Source organism: Camelus ferus, chromosome 17 (genome assembly GCF_009834535.1).
Source record: "Camelus ferus isolate YT-003-E chromosome 17, BCGSAC_Cfer_1.0, whole genome shotgun sequence".
Classification (NCBI taxonomy): Eukaryota; Metazoa; Chordata; class Mammalia; order Artiodactyla; family Camelidae; genus Camelus; species Camelus ferus.
This window is the reverse complement of record NC_045712.1, coordinates 39,961,436-39,977,804: the sequence shown is the minus strand read 5'-3', so window position 1 is coordinate 39,977,804 and position 16,369 is coordinate 39,961,436. Positions and strand designations below refer to the sequence as shown.

The 16,369-nt window shown below is 47.9% G+C and overlaps 2 protein-coding genes across 14 annotated transcripts in view; both read left to right on the top strand.

The window, feature by feature from the left end:
* LOC116657037 (skin secretory protein xP2-like) overlaps positions 1 to 8,592 on the top strand; it is a 61,020-nt gene extending 52,428 nt beyond the window's left edge. The window contains exon 3 of the mRNA XM_032458013.1: positions 8,450 to 8,592. Coding sequence (XP_032313904.1) covers positions 8,450 to 8,560 — 111 coding nt within the window. The 3' untranslated portion in view covers positions 8,561 to 8,592. The remainder of the gene's footprint in view (positions 1 to 8,449) is intronic.
* A 15-nt stretch (positions 8,593 to 8,607) lies between these two features.
* TRAK1 (trafficking kinesin protein 1) overlaps positions 8,608 to 16,369 on the top strand; it is a 116,194-nt gene continuing 108,432 nt past the window's right edge. For 6 of the 13 annotated variants that reach the window (XM_032459138.1, XM_032459151.1, XM_032459148.1 and 3 more), the window contains exon 1: positions 12,182 to 12,409. In XM_032459138.1, coding sequence (XP_032315029.1) covers positions 12,319 to 12,409 — 91 coding nt within the window. In that variant the 5' untranslated portion in view covers positions 12,182 to 12,318. Of the gene's footprint in view, positions 8,747 to 12,178; positions 12,410 to 16,369 lie in introns of those variants that run through there. The other 7 variants (XM_032459136.1, XM_032459135.1, XM_032459147.1 and 4 more) reach the window with 4 other exon arrangements.

The window sequence follows — 16,369 nt, the reverse complement described above, 5'->3', positions numbered from 1 at the left end:
CAAATCTAGGTTCAAATCCTGGGCAAGTTACTTAATCTCTCTGAGTCTGTTTTCTCCCCTGTAAAAGCAGATAGTGATACTACTTTATAGGTTGTGAGCCTTAAGTGAGATCATGCATGTAAATTACCAAGCGTAGCTCGTTCTGCAAGAATGCAAGTGCTGGGGCTCCCTGCGCTCTAAAAAAGGACATGTTGGCTTTATCACCGTCTAAGCGGGGCAGCAGTTTATTCGGAGAAGTAGTTTAAGATGCAACAAAACAAATGGCCCTGGCCAGACAATGAGGGGACACTGGTGCGGGTCATACCTTAGTTAAGGTCCTTTGTGAGCGAGTTGGCCTCAGGCAGGTATCAGGATTCTGGAGTGCTCACCCCGATTCCAAATGTCCTTTAGGGCCATCCACAGCCTGCACGTTCCTTGGGCTTATGTGATTATTCCTAAGATAGAAACAACGTGTTGAAAGATGCCTCCTTTGTATTTCAGGTGCTATATGCTTATGATCCCTAGGGCAGGTTTCCAGACTTTTGATTCAGTCTCAGCGGTGCCATCCTAGGCCTGGCAGGCCATCTGCTTTCATTGTGTCTGCTTCTTCCAGCAACTTGACAACCTGTTGTTGTTACCCATATTTTGTATATGAGACATCTTGGAACCTGACCCAGGACTGGAAGCCAGTAGGCAATGGCTGAGCTGGGACTAAACCCAGCCTCTGTGGTGCCCATCACTGGATCTAAATCATCTTCCTCTGGAGTGGAAAGGGTCTGGGTGGCTATAGGCTGACTCTGGTTTGCCTTCTCACTAGGCTTGGGGCTCCTAAGGTGTACCGTGCCTTTAGAACCAGTGGCTCTTACGGGAGGCAAAATTCTCAAGTTGGTCCATCAAGATTTCTGTGCCCTGGTTAATCGGGCAAACACTAATCTAGGTACTGTCATGAGGGGGACTTTGCAGATGGAATTAAGGTTATTGATCACATGACTTTAAGATAGGGAAATTGTGTGTAATCACATGAGCCCTTAAAAACAGGAAAGGACAGAATAGGAGGCCAAAAAGATGGGGCAGAAAGAGAAGACAGATTCCAAGTGTGTGAAGGATTCAGCACATCGTTGTCGGCTCTGAGATGTGGGGGCCACGTGCGGGGACCAGAGAGAGGCCTCTGGGAGCCCATGGAAAGCATGAGGGGAGACCCAGGCAGCCTATAGGAACAAAGACCCTAGCTGACAGCCAGCAAGGAAACGGGGACCTCGGTACTGCATCCACAAACAGCTAATTTGTGCTGACAACCTGAGTAAGCCTGGATACGTACAGGTCCTTCCTGGGAGCTCCAGGAAGGAGCAGAGCCCTGTTGACACCTGAGTTGAAGCCCGGCAAGGCTCATGTTGGACTGGGAACCTCTAAGACTGACTTGATAAGTGGCTATTTCAAGCCACTAAATTTGTGGCAGTTTGTCACAGCAGCAATAGAGGGCTGATAAGGTCCCTGTGAAGTTTGTCCCTTTTTGAAAACTTTTGCTCTCCTGGGTCCTGTTTGTTCAGAATTGCTGAACTGTGACGGTAAGTTGATCCCCAGATACATTGCCTGCCTGCGCCTTAAAAACATAGACCTTGAAAGCTCAGGCACCTAGCTGGCCACGGAGGAGGGTCACCCAGCACTGGCTTCTCCTTGTCACCTGTTGGGCCTCCAACTCGAAGCTCTCTTCTGGTTTTCTCCTGACAGCCTCTGAGTTTGTCCTGGAGGAGGCTCCTCCGTTAGCCCTTGGGAAGCAGGTGGTCTGTGTTCACAGGGGGCAGGCCAGTCTGCGCAGTCTCCCTTGGCTCTCCTGCCAGAAGTCACCTGCACTTGGGTGGCAAAGCGTTCAAACTGAACAGCACCAGGGAAGTGGGGGAAGGGCTTACTTGGATGCAGCAGCCCCACCCCACTCTCTGAAGTTCCACCTGCCCACTTTTGGGGTTCCTGGCCTGGCTTAGCTGCAAGGCTGCTGGCTCATTGATGCTCATTCAGGCCTTCCCTTGTTCAGAAGAGGCAGCTAAGGCCTAGAGGTGTGACACCATCCCTTCAGGGACACACAGCTCTCAGGGTTTTAGCTCAGGTTCCCAGCCACAAAAATCACGTGCTGGAGTGGAAGGAAATCTCAGGAACGTGCGCTTTGTCAGCAACCAGCCGGACTCGGCTTGAGCAGCCTGGCCAGTACCCTTCGCCATCCTTGGGGCTGGAGTTGTCGAGGGGAAGAGTGAGGCAGGGGACCCAGGCCAAGGGCCCCAGGCACAAGGCAGGATAGCTCTCTTGGCTCGAATGCAAAGCCACCTCCGTGCGTACTCTTCCTCCTCCTTTTCCCGGCACCTCTTTTGCTGAGAAATTGACCAGGTTGCAGAATTTCTCACTCCTCTGCGAAGAAAAATCCCTCCTTCCCGCAGGCGCCCCAAGCAGAGTCCAGAAAGTGAGACAGAGGAGCTTTCATCTCTCGGGGCCGTCTGCTCTCACATTGCTTAAGCCTCATTTTGTTTCCTCTGCCTGAAAGGAGCCTTTTGCTTGGTTGGCACAGTTGGCTGGAGCCAGAGAGCGTCCAGGACTGCGGCCGTTGTGTTCCTTCCTGAACCCCATGCGGAGTCTCAGAGGTGCCTGCGTGCCTTAGGGTGAGGGGCCATCACCAGGTGCCAAGGATTGTTTTCCCATTGGATTCCCATTACTTGTCTCAGTTCAGACCTGGATTTCCCCTTTGGCTGGTTGTGTGACCTTTGGAAAATTACTGAACCTCTCTGAGCATTCTTGTTATGAGCTGTTAAATGGGGCCAATAACAATACCCAGCTAAGAGGGAGATGACCCAGTGGCAGGTGGTAGAAGTCACAGCTTCCAAAGCACAGGGCACACTGTCTGACGCACACCCTGAGATCGATAAAAATTGATATTGTTAAGATTTTACAGATGTGCACTGCCTTACTGAATACTGGTATCCGAAATTGTACAAATTTAGGAACATGCCAGGGTCTCTTCTCTTAGATAAATTAAGTGAATGGTTTTAAGGGGGAGGTGACCAGTTTGAGAGTGTGTAAAATTTGAGTGTTTGCTGTGTGCTTAGCACTGTGCTGGGTACCTCATCTGCATCGGCGGTGTCTGTAATCTGTGTACCAGTCTGAGAGGCGTGGGTATTATTACCACAGAGAGAAGGAAACAGAGGCTTGGGACCTACAGGAACTCATCTCTATCCCCCCAAACGATGTTGTGGCATTGTTGGGGCCAGGTGCTGGGTTGCCAGCCCCTGCAGTGGCCGCTTGCCTCCTGTGTGTCTGATCTGATGCCTAGCTCTGTTCATTTCTGATCCTTGAGCTCTTCGAGATCCTGAGTTAGCAGTGGAAAAAACAGCGTTAGGAATAAAAACACTGATCAACAGTTGTTGGGGGGGATTGAATCATTACAGTGTTCTCCACAGGACCGTTCACCAGGTTGTCACCCCTCCTCCACTCTGTGGTGCCTGGGTCTCCCCAGAGGGTGTGGCTGTGACTCTTTTAGAAACTGGGTGAGGGATTTGCCCAGATTTTGAGTACTCTCTAAAGGAGGCTTCCTGGTTCCTGAATTGTTGTATTTGGTCATCTGACACGTTTAACACCCTGACATCACATTTGGTGAATATTGGTCCATATTGGAAAGGATAAAGTGAGATTCAGTTGAAGCCGTCTTGGAGAGACCATGGCAGGGTGCTCTGCATCCCTGAAACACCTTTGGAATACTTCCCCATTGATTTCTGTGAACCTGCAAGATGAGCAGTGTGTAATTTGGGAGATTCGACTCTTTGTTTCCTGTCTGGATCACAGAACCACAGCATCCTAGCTTCAGGAAATCCTCGAAGTCATTTGGACCAAACTGCTTGTTTTTGTCATTGTTGTTTATTCTGCAAATGTTTACTTAGCACCTAATAGGAGCCAGGGCCAACCCATGCTTTCAAGGGCCTCACAACCTGTGGGAGAATGAGTCCTGCACAAGGGATGATGGAAACATGGAGGTTGGCCAGATACAGAGAAGCTTTCTCCAAAAGCCGCTCTGTGAAACCCGTGTAATGGGACCAGGTACCACATGGTGAAAGGTTTCACTGTGAAACAGGGTTGGAAATGGTGGCAGATGAATATTGTGGGAGAGCCAAAAAAGGTGCCTGATTGTGAGAATCTGGAAATGATACTGTCAGTGATAATGATGATTTTGAGAATGTGATGTGTGCCTGGCATGGAGGTAACTGCCTTGTGTGGATTTTCTCACTTTCTAGAAGTTGGTGATTTAGAGGTGCCATAATTTATAACTGTTCTTGTATTAATAGAAATTTAGATTATCTCCCACTAGAAATATCATGAGCTAAAGAGTGAGCTTTTTACTTTAAGAAGGATTTCTCAGAAGAGTGGAATATTATGTAGCCTTAATGAGATTCTGACATGTGGCAATATGGATTAACCTCGAGGACATTATGCGAAGTGAAATAAGCCAGTCACGAAAGGACAAGTGCAGTGTGATTCTTCTCGTAGGAGGCACTTAGAGTAGTGAGTTCATAGAAAAAATATCCTGGTGGTTGCCAGGGGCTGGCAGGAGTAGGGAATGGAGAGTTGCTGTTTAATGGGTACAGAGTTTCAGTTCTGCGAGATGCCAAGACTTCTGGTGATGACAGTGCAAAGGTACTTACGGCTACTGAGCTGAACACTTAAAGATGGTTAAGATGGTACATTTTATGTTTCAGTGTTTTTTTTAACCACAATAAAACCAAAATACTGTTTTGACAAAGAAGCCATATGGTGAGAATTAAAATTCACAAATCATGAGCTATGACGGACCTCAGATACGGAATGCATATGTAGGCACACACCTGGGTGCTTAATTATTTTAACTGAAATTTGAGATGAGAAAAATAAATTGGAGTAGTTCTGTTCTACTTTAAAAAAGGGGACAGGCTCTCGAGCTTTTGAAGCCTTTTTTGCCAGTTGCCACCTGTAAAAAGTGGACTTTGGACTTAATATGGTCGCTTGAGTGAACATGTGCTGATGTCTCTAAAATTTGTTTTTTAAGAAAAGTGCTTAGACTTACTTGAACCATTCATTTATAACAGTGTGTCTGGGTTCAGTGTATGACAGCTGTAAGTTGAAGCAGAAATACAAGGAAGAGGGACAGTAGAAATTTAGGGCTAGTAATTGGGGAATAGGCCAACTCCCTCACTTACAGACACTGAAAACCAAAGTTGTAAAATCCATGGTTGAAGTCCTCTTTAAGAAATCTTTGTTTTAGACTTTTTATTTAAAAAAATGAGGGGAGGGTATATATAGCTTAAGTGGTAGAGCACATGCTTAGCATGCACAAGATCCTGGGTTCAATCCCCAGTACCTCCTCCAAAAAAAAAAAAAAGACCTAATTACCTCCCCCCACAAAAAACCACATTGGTGGGGACAGATGGTTACTAGACTTACTGTTGTGATCATCTCGTAATGTATGTACATGTCAAATCATTACGTAGTACACCTGAAAATAACAGAATATTGTTAGATGATAGCTATATTTCAACTAAAAAAAAATTGACGTGAATTCAATTTTCCTGGTTTTCAGTAGAACAATGGCGTTTTGCGAAAGGAGGAAGTATTTAAAACTTCTATACAAGAATCGTATAGAATGTGTCTCATTACAGACTAAAGAAGGTTTAAGTGAGGGTTCGATCTGTTAATGGATTTTCAAACCTTTTGAAGTCCGTGTTCTCTACCATTTCTCTGTGTGGAGCATCCTTCCACGTTGGTAAATTCGCACCTGCTCTGAGACTTCCTCTTCACAGCTGCGGACTTGACTTGTCTGTGGCTGCACCATGTTTGGCTCCATCCTCTCTGTTCCATGTTAGCTCGTTCTTAGCCTTTCTGGGTGATAACCACCCTTGGTCCATGCATCCCTGGGCCAAAGAGCTACATGGGTTTAGAAAGACCGTCCTTCCAAGTTTATTACCCCTCCCCCCACTATGAGTTGCTCAAAACTTGTTAAACTGAGCGTTGTTACAATTTTTAAATCTTTGTCAGTCTGATAAAGAAATTTTGAGGGGATCATGATTCAAGTTCTTTAAAATATTTGGTGTATGTGCTTATGTATTTCTTTTTTGGGGAGGAGAGAGAATCTTAATATCCTTTGCCCATTTGTCTTCTTTTGGGCTGTTTGCTTCAGGTTTGCAAATAATGTGCATTACATAGACATCAATTGGAAATGTCCTTGGTTTAATTTCACTGCCATGCCTACTTCAGCTTGTCTCCCTCACCTCTGAGTTCTTTATTTTGATCTGTTCGTCAGTGAGAGCCCACCAGGTGTGGTCCCTGTACCTGGAGCTCCTTAAGAGGGAGGATGAAGATGTTATGCCTTTAAATATCTGACAATGTCTTTCTGGAGACCTTGCATATAACAATGGCTTAATTGGTTCCCTTCTGAAAGTTCTTCAAGTCCACTCCCTGAGGCATCTGCTACCCAGAATGTCTTTATGGTTTTGTCTGCGAATTCCAGGCTTTTTCTTACCAGGCAGCTTATCCATCTGTCTGTACTTACTGACTTGAATCACTGGTGTTACAATCTCATTTTTCTCTCTCATTATATCTTTCACTTTTCACCAAGGATACACAGGTTCCCTCACCCCCTTTGCATTTTATGTCTATGTGTTCATTCTAGTGAGGGCAGGAAGTTTATCACCGTTTACAGTGGGAACTCAGTGTATCTTGGTAAGTGACTTGTTGAGGGAAAATGTCACAGACTGAGGGCTGTCGTTTTCCTTCAGAACTAACTACACCAAGTTGGGTAAAACCTCTGTCAACTTTACTCTCTTTTTTTTTAATTTTTTAAAATACTAAACTTCTAATTTATCCCTTCCTCCCTTTCCCCTTTGGTAACCATAAGTTTGTCTCCTATGTCTGTGAGACCATTTGTTTTGTAAATAAGTTCATTTGTATCATATTTTAGATTCTACATGTAAGAGATTGATATCATATGGTATTTGTCTCTAATGTTGTCAAACAACTATACTTCAACAATAAAAAAAAAAAAGAACTGTAAATACATCACATACTAGAGCAATAATAATTCTCAAACTTTTGGTCCTAGGACCCCTTAAAATTATTGAGGATCCCAAAGAACTTTTGTTCATATATGTTACATTGATTTATATATATTGTATTAGAAATCAGAACAGCAAATTTTAAACCACAAGGGATACAGAAGTACACACTCGATTCACTAACCTTCGGAGCAAAGACGTCATCACACATCACGTGGTCCCTGGAGCACTCCACTGTGTGTCCATAAGAGAATGAGAATGAAAGTACCGTAGAGAATCGTTTTAACCTTGCGGATCCTTTAAACTGGTCTCAGGGAACCCCAGGGCTTCCAGGCCACACTTTGAGAACCATCCTGCTAAAGAATGTTTCTCAGGCTTCCTGTCTTGTTCATTAAGCTTGCGTTTGACACTTCTGGGTGTACGTGTGCACGCCCCCATCTGTGCAGTGTGTGGAGGTGAGCGGGGAGGAGAGGGGCTGGGGCTAAACTGCAGGTTAATGTCTAAGGTGGTGGCATCTCTTGAAATGTGTGGACAGATCCCTTGCATGGAGGTTTGCTATTACCGGAGCTGAGTAGAGTCCTCAGTAGCCTCTGTCCTGCACCATCCCTTTCCCAGCAGGTATCTTTTAGTCCCAGCCAGATTTTAAGTGAAAGTCTGGATCCTGGGTCAGACTGATGTTGCGGGAATGGTCCCTAGAGGGAGTGACCAACCTGCTAGTCCCCAGGGTCTAAACCTGTTGTCCTTGGATTCCCCCAGAGCCTATGAATGGGCTGACTTTCCCGAAACCGCATGTGTTCTTTTGGCATAAGGTCTGTAGTTTGCATCATATTCTTAGATTGGTCCTCTAATTTCGTGCTGTAGCTTAGGGTCGGGGTATGCTTTAAAGCTCCTGGGGAGCTGAGAATGTACAGTGTTTGGAAAAGGTTTAAGAGAAACATTGCATCACACATAATTCAATGTACAAACAAAAGCAGATATAAATCCTGTAGAAATAGCTGCATGTGTGCGTGTGTTCTACAGGATGCTCATGCTCGGCTCTTCCCACACGTGGTGTGGCTGCCAGGTGTCCTGGACGTGCCTGTTTCAGAGTAGGTGTCATCATTTTAGCTGTGGTCCAGTCTGGTTATTTGCTTAGAGATGCTTCCAAATGGGTTTCAGTTAGTGAATGAAGCCATGTGCTCTGTATTTTGGTCTGTATTAGTTACCTGATTGGTTGAATGAAACTTCACTGCAGTTCTTTGATCGAAACTGAGGAATTTGATTGGAAGCACCTTGGTTTGAAGGAAACAGAATTTGCAGTCTGAACCCCGACATCCTCCTAGAGCCCTTGTCATTCCAAAGATCTTGTTAGTTTTTTTTTTTTTTTAAGAGACTCTAAGTAACTGTGCTCCTCTCTCTGGATTGTCCCGCAGATTCCCTGTAAGGAGCCCCTGCTGGTGTGCCAGACCTCCCCGGGGCCGTCCTCCCAACTGCCCCAGACTCCGGCAGCGGGGCCTCCGATGGCAGTAGGCACCTCCCCGTGAAACCTGCCAAGCTGGACGCCACAGCTCTGCACGACGACACTTTGGCCAACCCTGTGCCCCCTTCGGAGGCGTGCAACCATGCAGTCCTAGCCTGCAGCCTGGGCATCCCTGAGGAGCTCTATGTAAGCGAGGCTGTGGAAGATGCTCCCAGATGCAGAGGGTACCGGGATGCCTGCACCATCACCGGTAAGGGGGCCTCTCCCCGCCAGGGATGGAGGGAGTCAGTGAGGACCACGGAAGGGTGCTGTCATATGGGTGGGGAGGGACCACCAAAATGCAAAGAGTCTGAGCTTTGGGGTCATGAGACCTGCTTCCTGAACCGACCTGTCTGAGATGAAGACAGTACCTCATAGAATGGTCGTAAAGGTTTAAGATTGGAACATTGAACCCCGAGCAGCATGCCTGGCCCATAGAGATTCTCAGTGTAGTTTGGCCCCGTGACCCTCTCTCTGAGGCTCAGTTTCTTCAGACATAAGGTAGGTGTAATGGAAGTAACACACAGTGGTGCTGTGCAGCGCAACAGTGGGGACTCCCTGAAATGCCCTTCTACACTGTCAAGATTTGCAGACATTAGTTCTTACAGTTGCCTATGTCAGTCTGGCCTTCCTGGGGTCCTGGGAACAGGGTGATCACCACCCCGTGCACCGGCATCTGCTGTTCAGGCACATTATAACAGAGCTCTTGCTGGTTTCTTTTCTTCAAGGGGTCACTGAGACAAGTACTTGGAGCCAGCACGAGAGAGGGTTCTGAGTGGGAATGGTCTGGGACGCTGTGTGGAACAGCAGCAGAGAGCACGGAGTTAAGTCCAGTTGGGTTCAGGTCGAAGTTGGCCCAGTTCGCATCTTGCCTCCATTGTTTGCTTTTGTGCTCATGTTGGAAATAATGCCCAGTGACAGTTTAAAATATGCAGGTTTGCTTTCAGTAGCTTTTTACTGTTCTCTCTCACCAGCTAAGCAAGGCAGATGGACCCCCCCCCTTGTGTTAAGGGTAGCAGGGACACCAAGATGCCAGGGGTCCCAGCCCGAGTGGCCCTCCCTCTACTTGTGCACCAATCCCAGCCCTGCTTGCCCGCCCCCAAAAAACACACTTGAGGAACCTGCCGTCTCTCTACCACGTTATCCATTTCTTCTTACTTGTGCATCTTTCTTGTTAGCACAAAAACACGCTGCGATCCCTTCCTTCTTAAAAAGAATCCTTCTTTGCTCTGCTTTCCTGGCCACCAGTGTCCATGTCTCTGATCCTCAGTTTGCTGACTCCGTTTTTTCTCCTGTTCTCTCCCACATCCAGGGCGAGCAGGCTCATGTCTCCACTGTGCCCTGGTGCTGATGGCCTCATTCAGTCCAGAGGTCCATCATTAGCCTTTTTAGCAGGAGTTGACACTGCCACCCCCGCCCCCTCCTTTCTTGGAGATCTGGTCCTCGCTTGGCTTTGGGTCCTGACCTTGCTGGCTTTGCCTCTCCTCTCTGGGAACCTCAGAGGCCCCATGACTCAACCCTTCAGCCACGCCCTCTCCCGCGTACACCTTGCCCTGAGGGATCTCACCCAGGCTCTGGGATTCAGAATCTGCCTCCACACTGACCTCTCTCCAGTTCCTATCCTGAGACTGGACCTTTGCCCTGCAGGCCAGACGTGCAGTCTAACCCCACGTACAACCCTTTCATTTGGATGCCTGACCAGCAACTCAGACTCACGTGAAAAATGAACACCTGATTTCCTCCTCCACCTGCTTTCCTTGTGATCTCCTGTTTTTCTTAATGGTACTTCCCTCCTGCCATTTGTCCAGGCCGGAACCTGGGAGGCATTCATGACCTGTGTATTTCTTTCCCACCCAATTTGCTGGGCAGTCTCTTGGCTCTCTCTTCGCAGCGTGTCCAGAATTTGACTGGGTCTCACCAGCCCCACAGGAACTACCCTGGCCCAGGCCACCTTCATCTCAGGCCTAGATTAGTGAGTGGCCTCCTAACTGGACCTCTTGGCTCCCTGCTGGCCCCCTGTGCCATCCGTTCTCTGCCCAGCCGAAGGAGAGGCTTTTAAAATACAAAGTCAGGTGGTTTAACTCTTCTGCTCCAAATCTCCAGCGGGCTCCCTTCTGACTGTGGCCTAAGTGGCAGGGCTTTTCGTGCCCCTTTGACCTGTCTCCTCTCAGCCCACTCCAGGCCGGCCCACCGGCCTCCTTGCTGATCCTTGGACACACCCAGACCACCCCTCCTCAAAGTCTTTGTTCTCACCGCCTTCCAGCACCTGGATCACCATAACCCCAGATGTCCCCCTGACTCCTTCATTTTCTCCAGATGGCATTTCCTTAAAACCCTTTTGTGACTCCCCTGCGTAAAGAGTGGCCCACCCCTACCTTCCCAGTCTCCCCTTCCTGCTTTAGCTTTCTCCCCAGACTTAGCCATGAACTACTATGTGTTGGTATTTTGTTTGTAGTAGAGTAGAAACTTCCCAAGGGCAAGGATTTTGTGAACTCCTGAATCCCAGTGACTGAAAGGTGCCCGCATGTGGCCAGGGCTCAGTAAACATTTGCTGAGTGAATAAATTGTATCATTTAATTATTACTGCCTCCCCATGAAGTAGGGACTATTTGTCCCTTTTTTACAGGTGAAGAGACTAAGTCACAAAGGTTTCAGCTTCCTGCCTAAGATCCCTGAGCTCTAAGGGGCAGGGCTTGCATCCAGGTCATGACCCTGGGGCATGTATTACCTGCTCCCCCACCCACCGGGAATACAGTCCACTTGGGGAGACCGACGAGTGAGTGGAAATGGACCGTGCAGTGTGATTAGCACAGTGATAAGCATAGGCACACGGGAGAGCACCAAGGAGGGTGCCTGGCTGAGTCTTGGAGGGGAGAGGATGGGGGAGACCAGGAGGGCTTCTCAGAGAAGGCAGTGTCCCACCTGCATCTTCATTTGTCCAAACACGTGACCTAATCACTGGGATTGGTGCCAGCAAAATCTAGGAAACATCTAGCCTGTTAAAATAGTTTCACTTTGAACGTGACAGCCCAGGGCAAAGCAATGGCAGAATGCATTGCTGAAACTTCAAAGCCTGTGGGTGTGGTTCCTGGAGGTTCTCCGCTGGGACATCTGGAGGACAGCTGAGAAACAGAGCTCCGTGCTGTCACGTGTGGCAGTGACTTGGTAAATAGGAGGGTAAACACAGACGCTGTTACGCGTTGAAGGTGCTAGGCAGCCAGACGATGCAGAACACACTCAGGTTAAAGTCTTATCTGATGGTCGTGGAGAAGAAGACACAAAATAAAGAACTTTCTGGGAGAGACCTGGCATCTCCCTGCGAGTGCCTATGTGGAATCTGAGGGCTTTGCCAAGAGCAGTCCTGGGAGACCACTTGGCATCCAGCCTCTGATAAATCCACGCCACCCCCAGTTCCCAGGGAGCACAGAGACGAACAGCAGGCTTTTTGTTCCTCTTTAATTTTTAGGCAAAGCCAAATGCCCATCACAGAGTCCTGTTTCCCCTCTCTCCCTTTCCCCCCAGCCTATGGCTATCACAGTTTTGGGTGCGTCATTTTCTGTCTGGGGCGGTTTAACAAGATGAGCCGATAGGGTGCCCGGGCTGCCTGGAGTTACGTAACTCATTGTGCTTGCAGGGCAGCTCACAGTCTTAGGATTTGCCCCAACAAGCAGACTCAGAACTGCTGCGTAGGTGCCGGAGGTGGCTGTGACCCGGTACCGCCGGGTAGGTGCTCATGGAGGACCGCTCTTCTCTCTGAGTTGCCGTTGGACTTTCTTTCTGTACATGGCATTGGTACTGCAGCTCGGGCAGCCTGTGAGGGCCCGGCCCCTGCCGGGACTCTGCCCAGGCAGGCTCACTCGGACGAGCTCATGTGGTAAGTGTGTTTGCCCAGTGCGTCCGCTGTTGGTTTTCTTTGTCAAAGTTGTGGCCGGAAAGGCAAGAAGGCCACCCGGGAGGTTGTTCCTCTCCTGCTCTGTTCTGCTTGGCAGGTTGTCCTTGGACCTGTGGTGGGAAATTGCAATATTGGGTTATTGACAGGCGGAGCAAAGGGACCTGAGAGGCTGCTTAGCCCTCGTCCCCTCATCCAGGCTCAGGGGAGGCCATTGGCACCTGAGGGGCCATGAGCAGTGGATCTGAGTTGGGACCAGGCTTCCGGACCCCCACCACCTTGCCCTGGGAAATTCTCTGCAGCAGCTGACTGAGGTCCCTCAGGCCCCCTCTGGCCTCTCCAACTCTGTGATTTTCCAGATCCTGTGTCTTTATCTTGATTTCTTATGGCCTCACCTGGTCAACAAGGAGTTTTTCAGAAGGTGAAGAACAAACAGTGTCTCCCTCCCCCCTTCCCGTTTTCCGCCCTGACTTTTTTTTTTTTCCTGTACTGGATGTGCTTGGTCCTGTGCCTCCCTTCCACACCCCGGTGATGGCGAGCTTGCTAATCAGGTCTGCTCTGGCTTGTCTCTGGCTGTGGGGCAGACAGTTCTTCTCACTTCCTCAAAGCTGGTCACAGCCCGATACTGGATGACCCATCCGCTTTCTGTCCTGTCTGTGCGCTGGTACCCACCAGCCGTCTGGGCCACAGGCAGTGAATTCCTGAAAGATGTGATCTCTTGTCCCGTTCCAGCCAGTTTTAGGTTCAAACAAATGAGACTCTGGACGGGAGATTATGGAGATGCTGTGATATGTATGTGTGTATTTAGTGTCTCCAAGCTTATTCAGTAATTCTGTTCAGCTAGCATCTATTTGAGGCCAGCTTTTTGCTGGGGTCCATAAATGAGATCTGGTCTCTCCATCAGACCCCCACAGGTGGGTGGAGATGGAAGTGACCCTGGAGAGAATTGCTCCCCCTGTGCTTCTGGGAGCTGTCCCGTCTGCGGTCCCCATCATCACAGGGCCACCGTTTCACGTCTCTTCCTTTCCTATCACTAATTTAAGCCATTTGGTTTACCCTCTGAAAATGTGCTCAAAGAAACTATCCTGGATGTCTTTTATGAATTAAATGTAGAGTCTTGCTTACCGATTCCTGTCTAGTATAAAATTTCCATTGAGTTTTCCGTTGAAAAGGTATAATGTCCGTGGTACTTACTTGGCGAAATGAAACTGAAAAGAACAGACAGAGAAACATCCCTTCTTTCCCAGAGGGAGAAAGTGTGAATTAGAATCTAGGGAATTACAGATTTCTTTTTTTCCAAATTCATAGCTTAGAAACCTTTGCATCTTCTTTCAGGGGAGTCACCCGCTTTGTAGCAGTTGGTTTGTGTCTGCAAATGCAGTGCAGGAGGATGGCCCTGTTAGGCTGACTTCTGGAGCTAACACTTAATCTTCAGGAGAACACAAAAACATTCACATTTGTCTTTTAAATGTGCTGTAAGTGATTCGGGGGGCCACCGGCTGACCTTGCTTCCCCACGTTCCTCCTCATCAGATGTGTGGATAAATATTTATCACACAAGGTTTTGACATGTCTTGTAAAATTCAGTTAAAATGTATTCTTGAGATTCTTGATGTGAGATTGCGAGGCTCCAGTTCGAGGTGCTTGATGTATTTTTATCCTCCTAATTGGCTTTCGTTCTGAATTTGAAACAGGTTTTTAATAGTGTATCTAGTGTGTTCCTATTAGTCTTTGCCCACTTCAGACCCGTGTAGGAAGCTGGCAAGTAATAAGTAAGAATGAAAAATGAAGGGTAATATTATGGAAGAACTGACCAGGGGTGCTTTCTCTACAGGGGCTTCAGAGCACTGACCCCAGCCACAAATAGCATTCCTAAGAGTGTTCCTTTAGATGCCAAGTTTTCATGGACTTACATTCATTTGTTTTACAAGTATCAGAGTGAGTGTCACTTCACACACGCGTTCAAGGTTCTCTTCAGTGTGACTGGACCAGGGTTCAGTGGCAATTGCTGGTGGAGGGACCAGACGTGGTCCTCTGCCCTCAGCACCCTGTTGGTCCCACTCAGACGAAGTCTGCTAGAGGGGCTTTCCTGGGGTTCATTGAGAGAGGGTGTTGCCTGCGCCTTGCAGGTGGGTTTGGATGGTCCCCCAGCCACAGGGTTCACTGGTGACTCTGGGACTTGTGGCCCAGAGAAAGTTTGTCTTTGTTCCCTGTCTTTGTTCCCTGACCCCTGATCTCATGTGAACGTTGACAGACTTCAGCAAATCAAGCTGAGATGATCATGAATGGAAACTGTAACTATAATGAGACCTGGAACAAATCACATTTCATAAATCTTGTATTAGTCAGGACTCTTCAGAAAAACAGAACCCGGAGGACGGAGCTAGCACCCATAGGACGGAGCTATATATATGAAATATGTATGACAGAAGTGTATAATTGTAACCGAACAGGCCCTCGGGGTCCTCCTGGGACAGAGCTCTCCCCCATATCCTCTGCTGTAGCTCCTCTCTGAACTACTCAGGTAATAGTATCTCATTTTATTTCCTGAGATTTTCAGATGCTACAAACCATCACCAAAGGGAAGAAATTAACTACTTGACCATCATGAACACAGAGAATTGTGCACGAGCTGATCACACCACTCTCCTCTGCCCCCTGTCCTTACCTGGTTTTTAAATATGCTTTGCTGAAACCCTTCAGGGGGTTTGGGGTTTTCTTGGGCATGAGCCACCCCATTCTCCTTGCTTGGCCCTGCATTAAACCTTTCTCTGCTCCAGACTCTGACGTTTTCGTTTGTTCGGCCTCACGGTGCATCGGGCGCACAAACTTGCATTCGGCAACATTATGAGGAATTGGCTTACGTAATTATAGAGGCTGACAAGTCCCAGGATCTGTAGTTGGCAAGCTGGAGACCCAGGAGAACTAGTGGTGTAATTCCAGTCCACAGATCCACAGGCTCGCCATCCAAGGAAGAGCCAGTGTCTCAGTCTCAGTCCAGAGGCAGGAAGGGAAGGAGCTGATGTCAGCTGGAGGGCAGTCAGGCGGGAGGAATTCTGTCTTACTCGCAGGAGGCTCAGCCTCTTGGATCCGTTCAGACCTTCCGTGGATTGGATGGAGGGGGATCTGCGTTACTCAGTCTGCTGATTTAAATCTTAATCTCATCCAAAAACACCCTCACAGAGACACCCAGAATAATGTTTGGGCAAATATCTGGGCACCCCGTGGCTCAGACAGGTTGACAGTTAGCCATCACCGATCCTGTCAAAGTTTGACGCTGACTGAGGAGTCGCTCTGGGCCTGGCTGACAGCCTGGGCACTGCTCAGGGAACTCACTTTGTTCTCAGCATGACCCTGCCAGGCGGGTACTGTTATCACCTGAACAGTACCCAAGGAGGTGCCTAGTAGAGTGTCTTGTCCTCTCAAGTAAACCAGGCATCCTTGGGGTTTAGACCCAGCCATGTTGTCTTCTGACCCTACTTAACTTCCTGTGTTGTGAATTTTTCTCTTCTAATAATTTCATTTAATTAGGGGTTTTAAATGATAAAAATAACACATGCAAATATTAAAACTTGAAATTGTGCCGAAGCATAGTCCACGTAGAGTAACAGTCACCCTTCCACCTGTGTGGTTTAACTGATTTTTAAAAAATCATTCCAGGAGGTTTTAATGCACATAATTCTTTTTCTAAAACTATGCATATGGGACCATACTATATAGCCTAATCTGCATTAAAAAATCAACAGTATTACTTATAATTGTTTCATTACATTGCCTAGAATATTGCCGTCTTCTTCTCCTCCTCCCCTCCCCCCTCCTCCTCTTTTTAATGGAGATACTGGGGATTGGACCCAGGACCCCATGTGTGCTAAGCATGGGCTCTACCACTGAGTCACACCCCTCCCCCTTGCCTTATTGATTGAAATAGCTTCCTTGGTTTCCCATT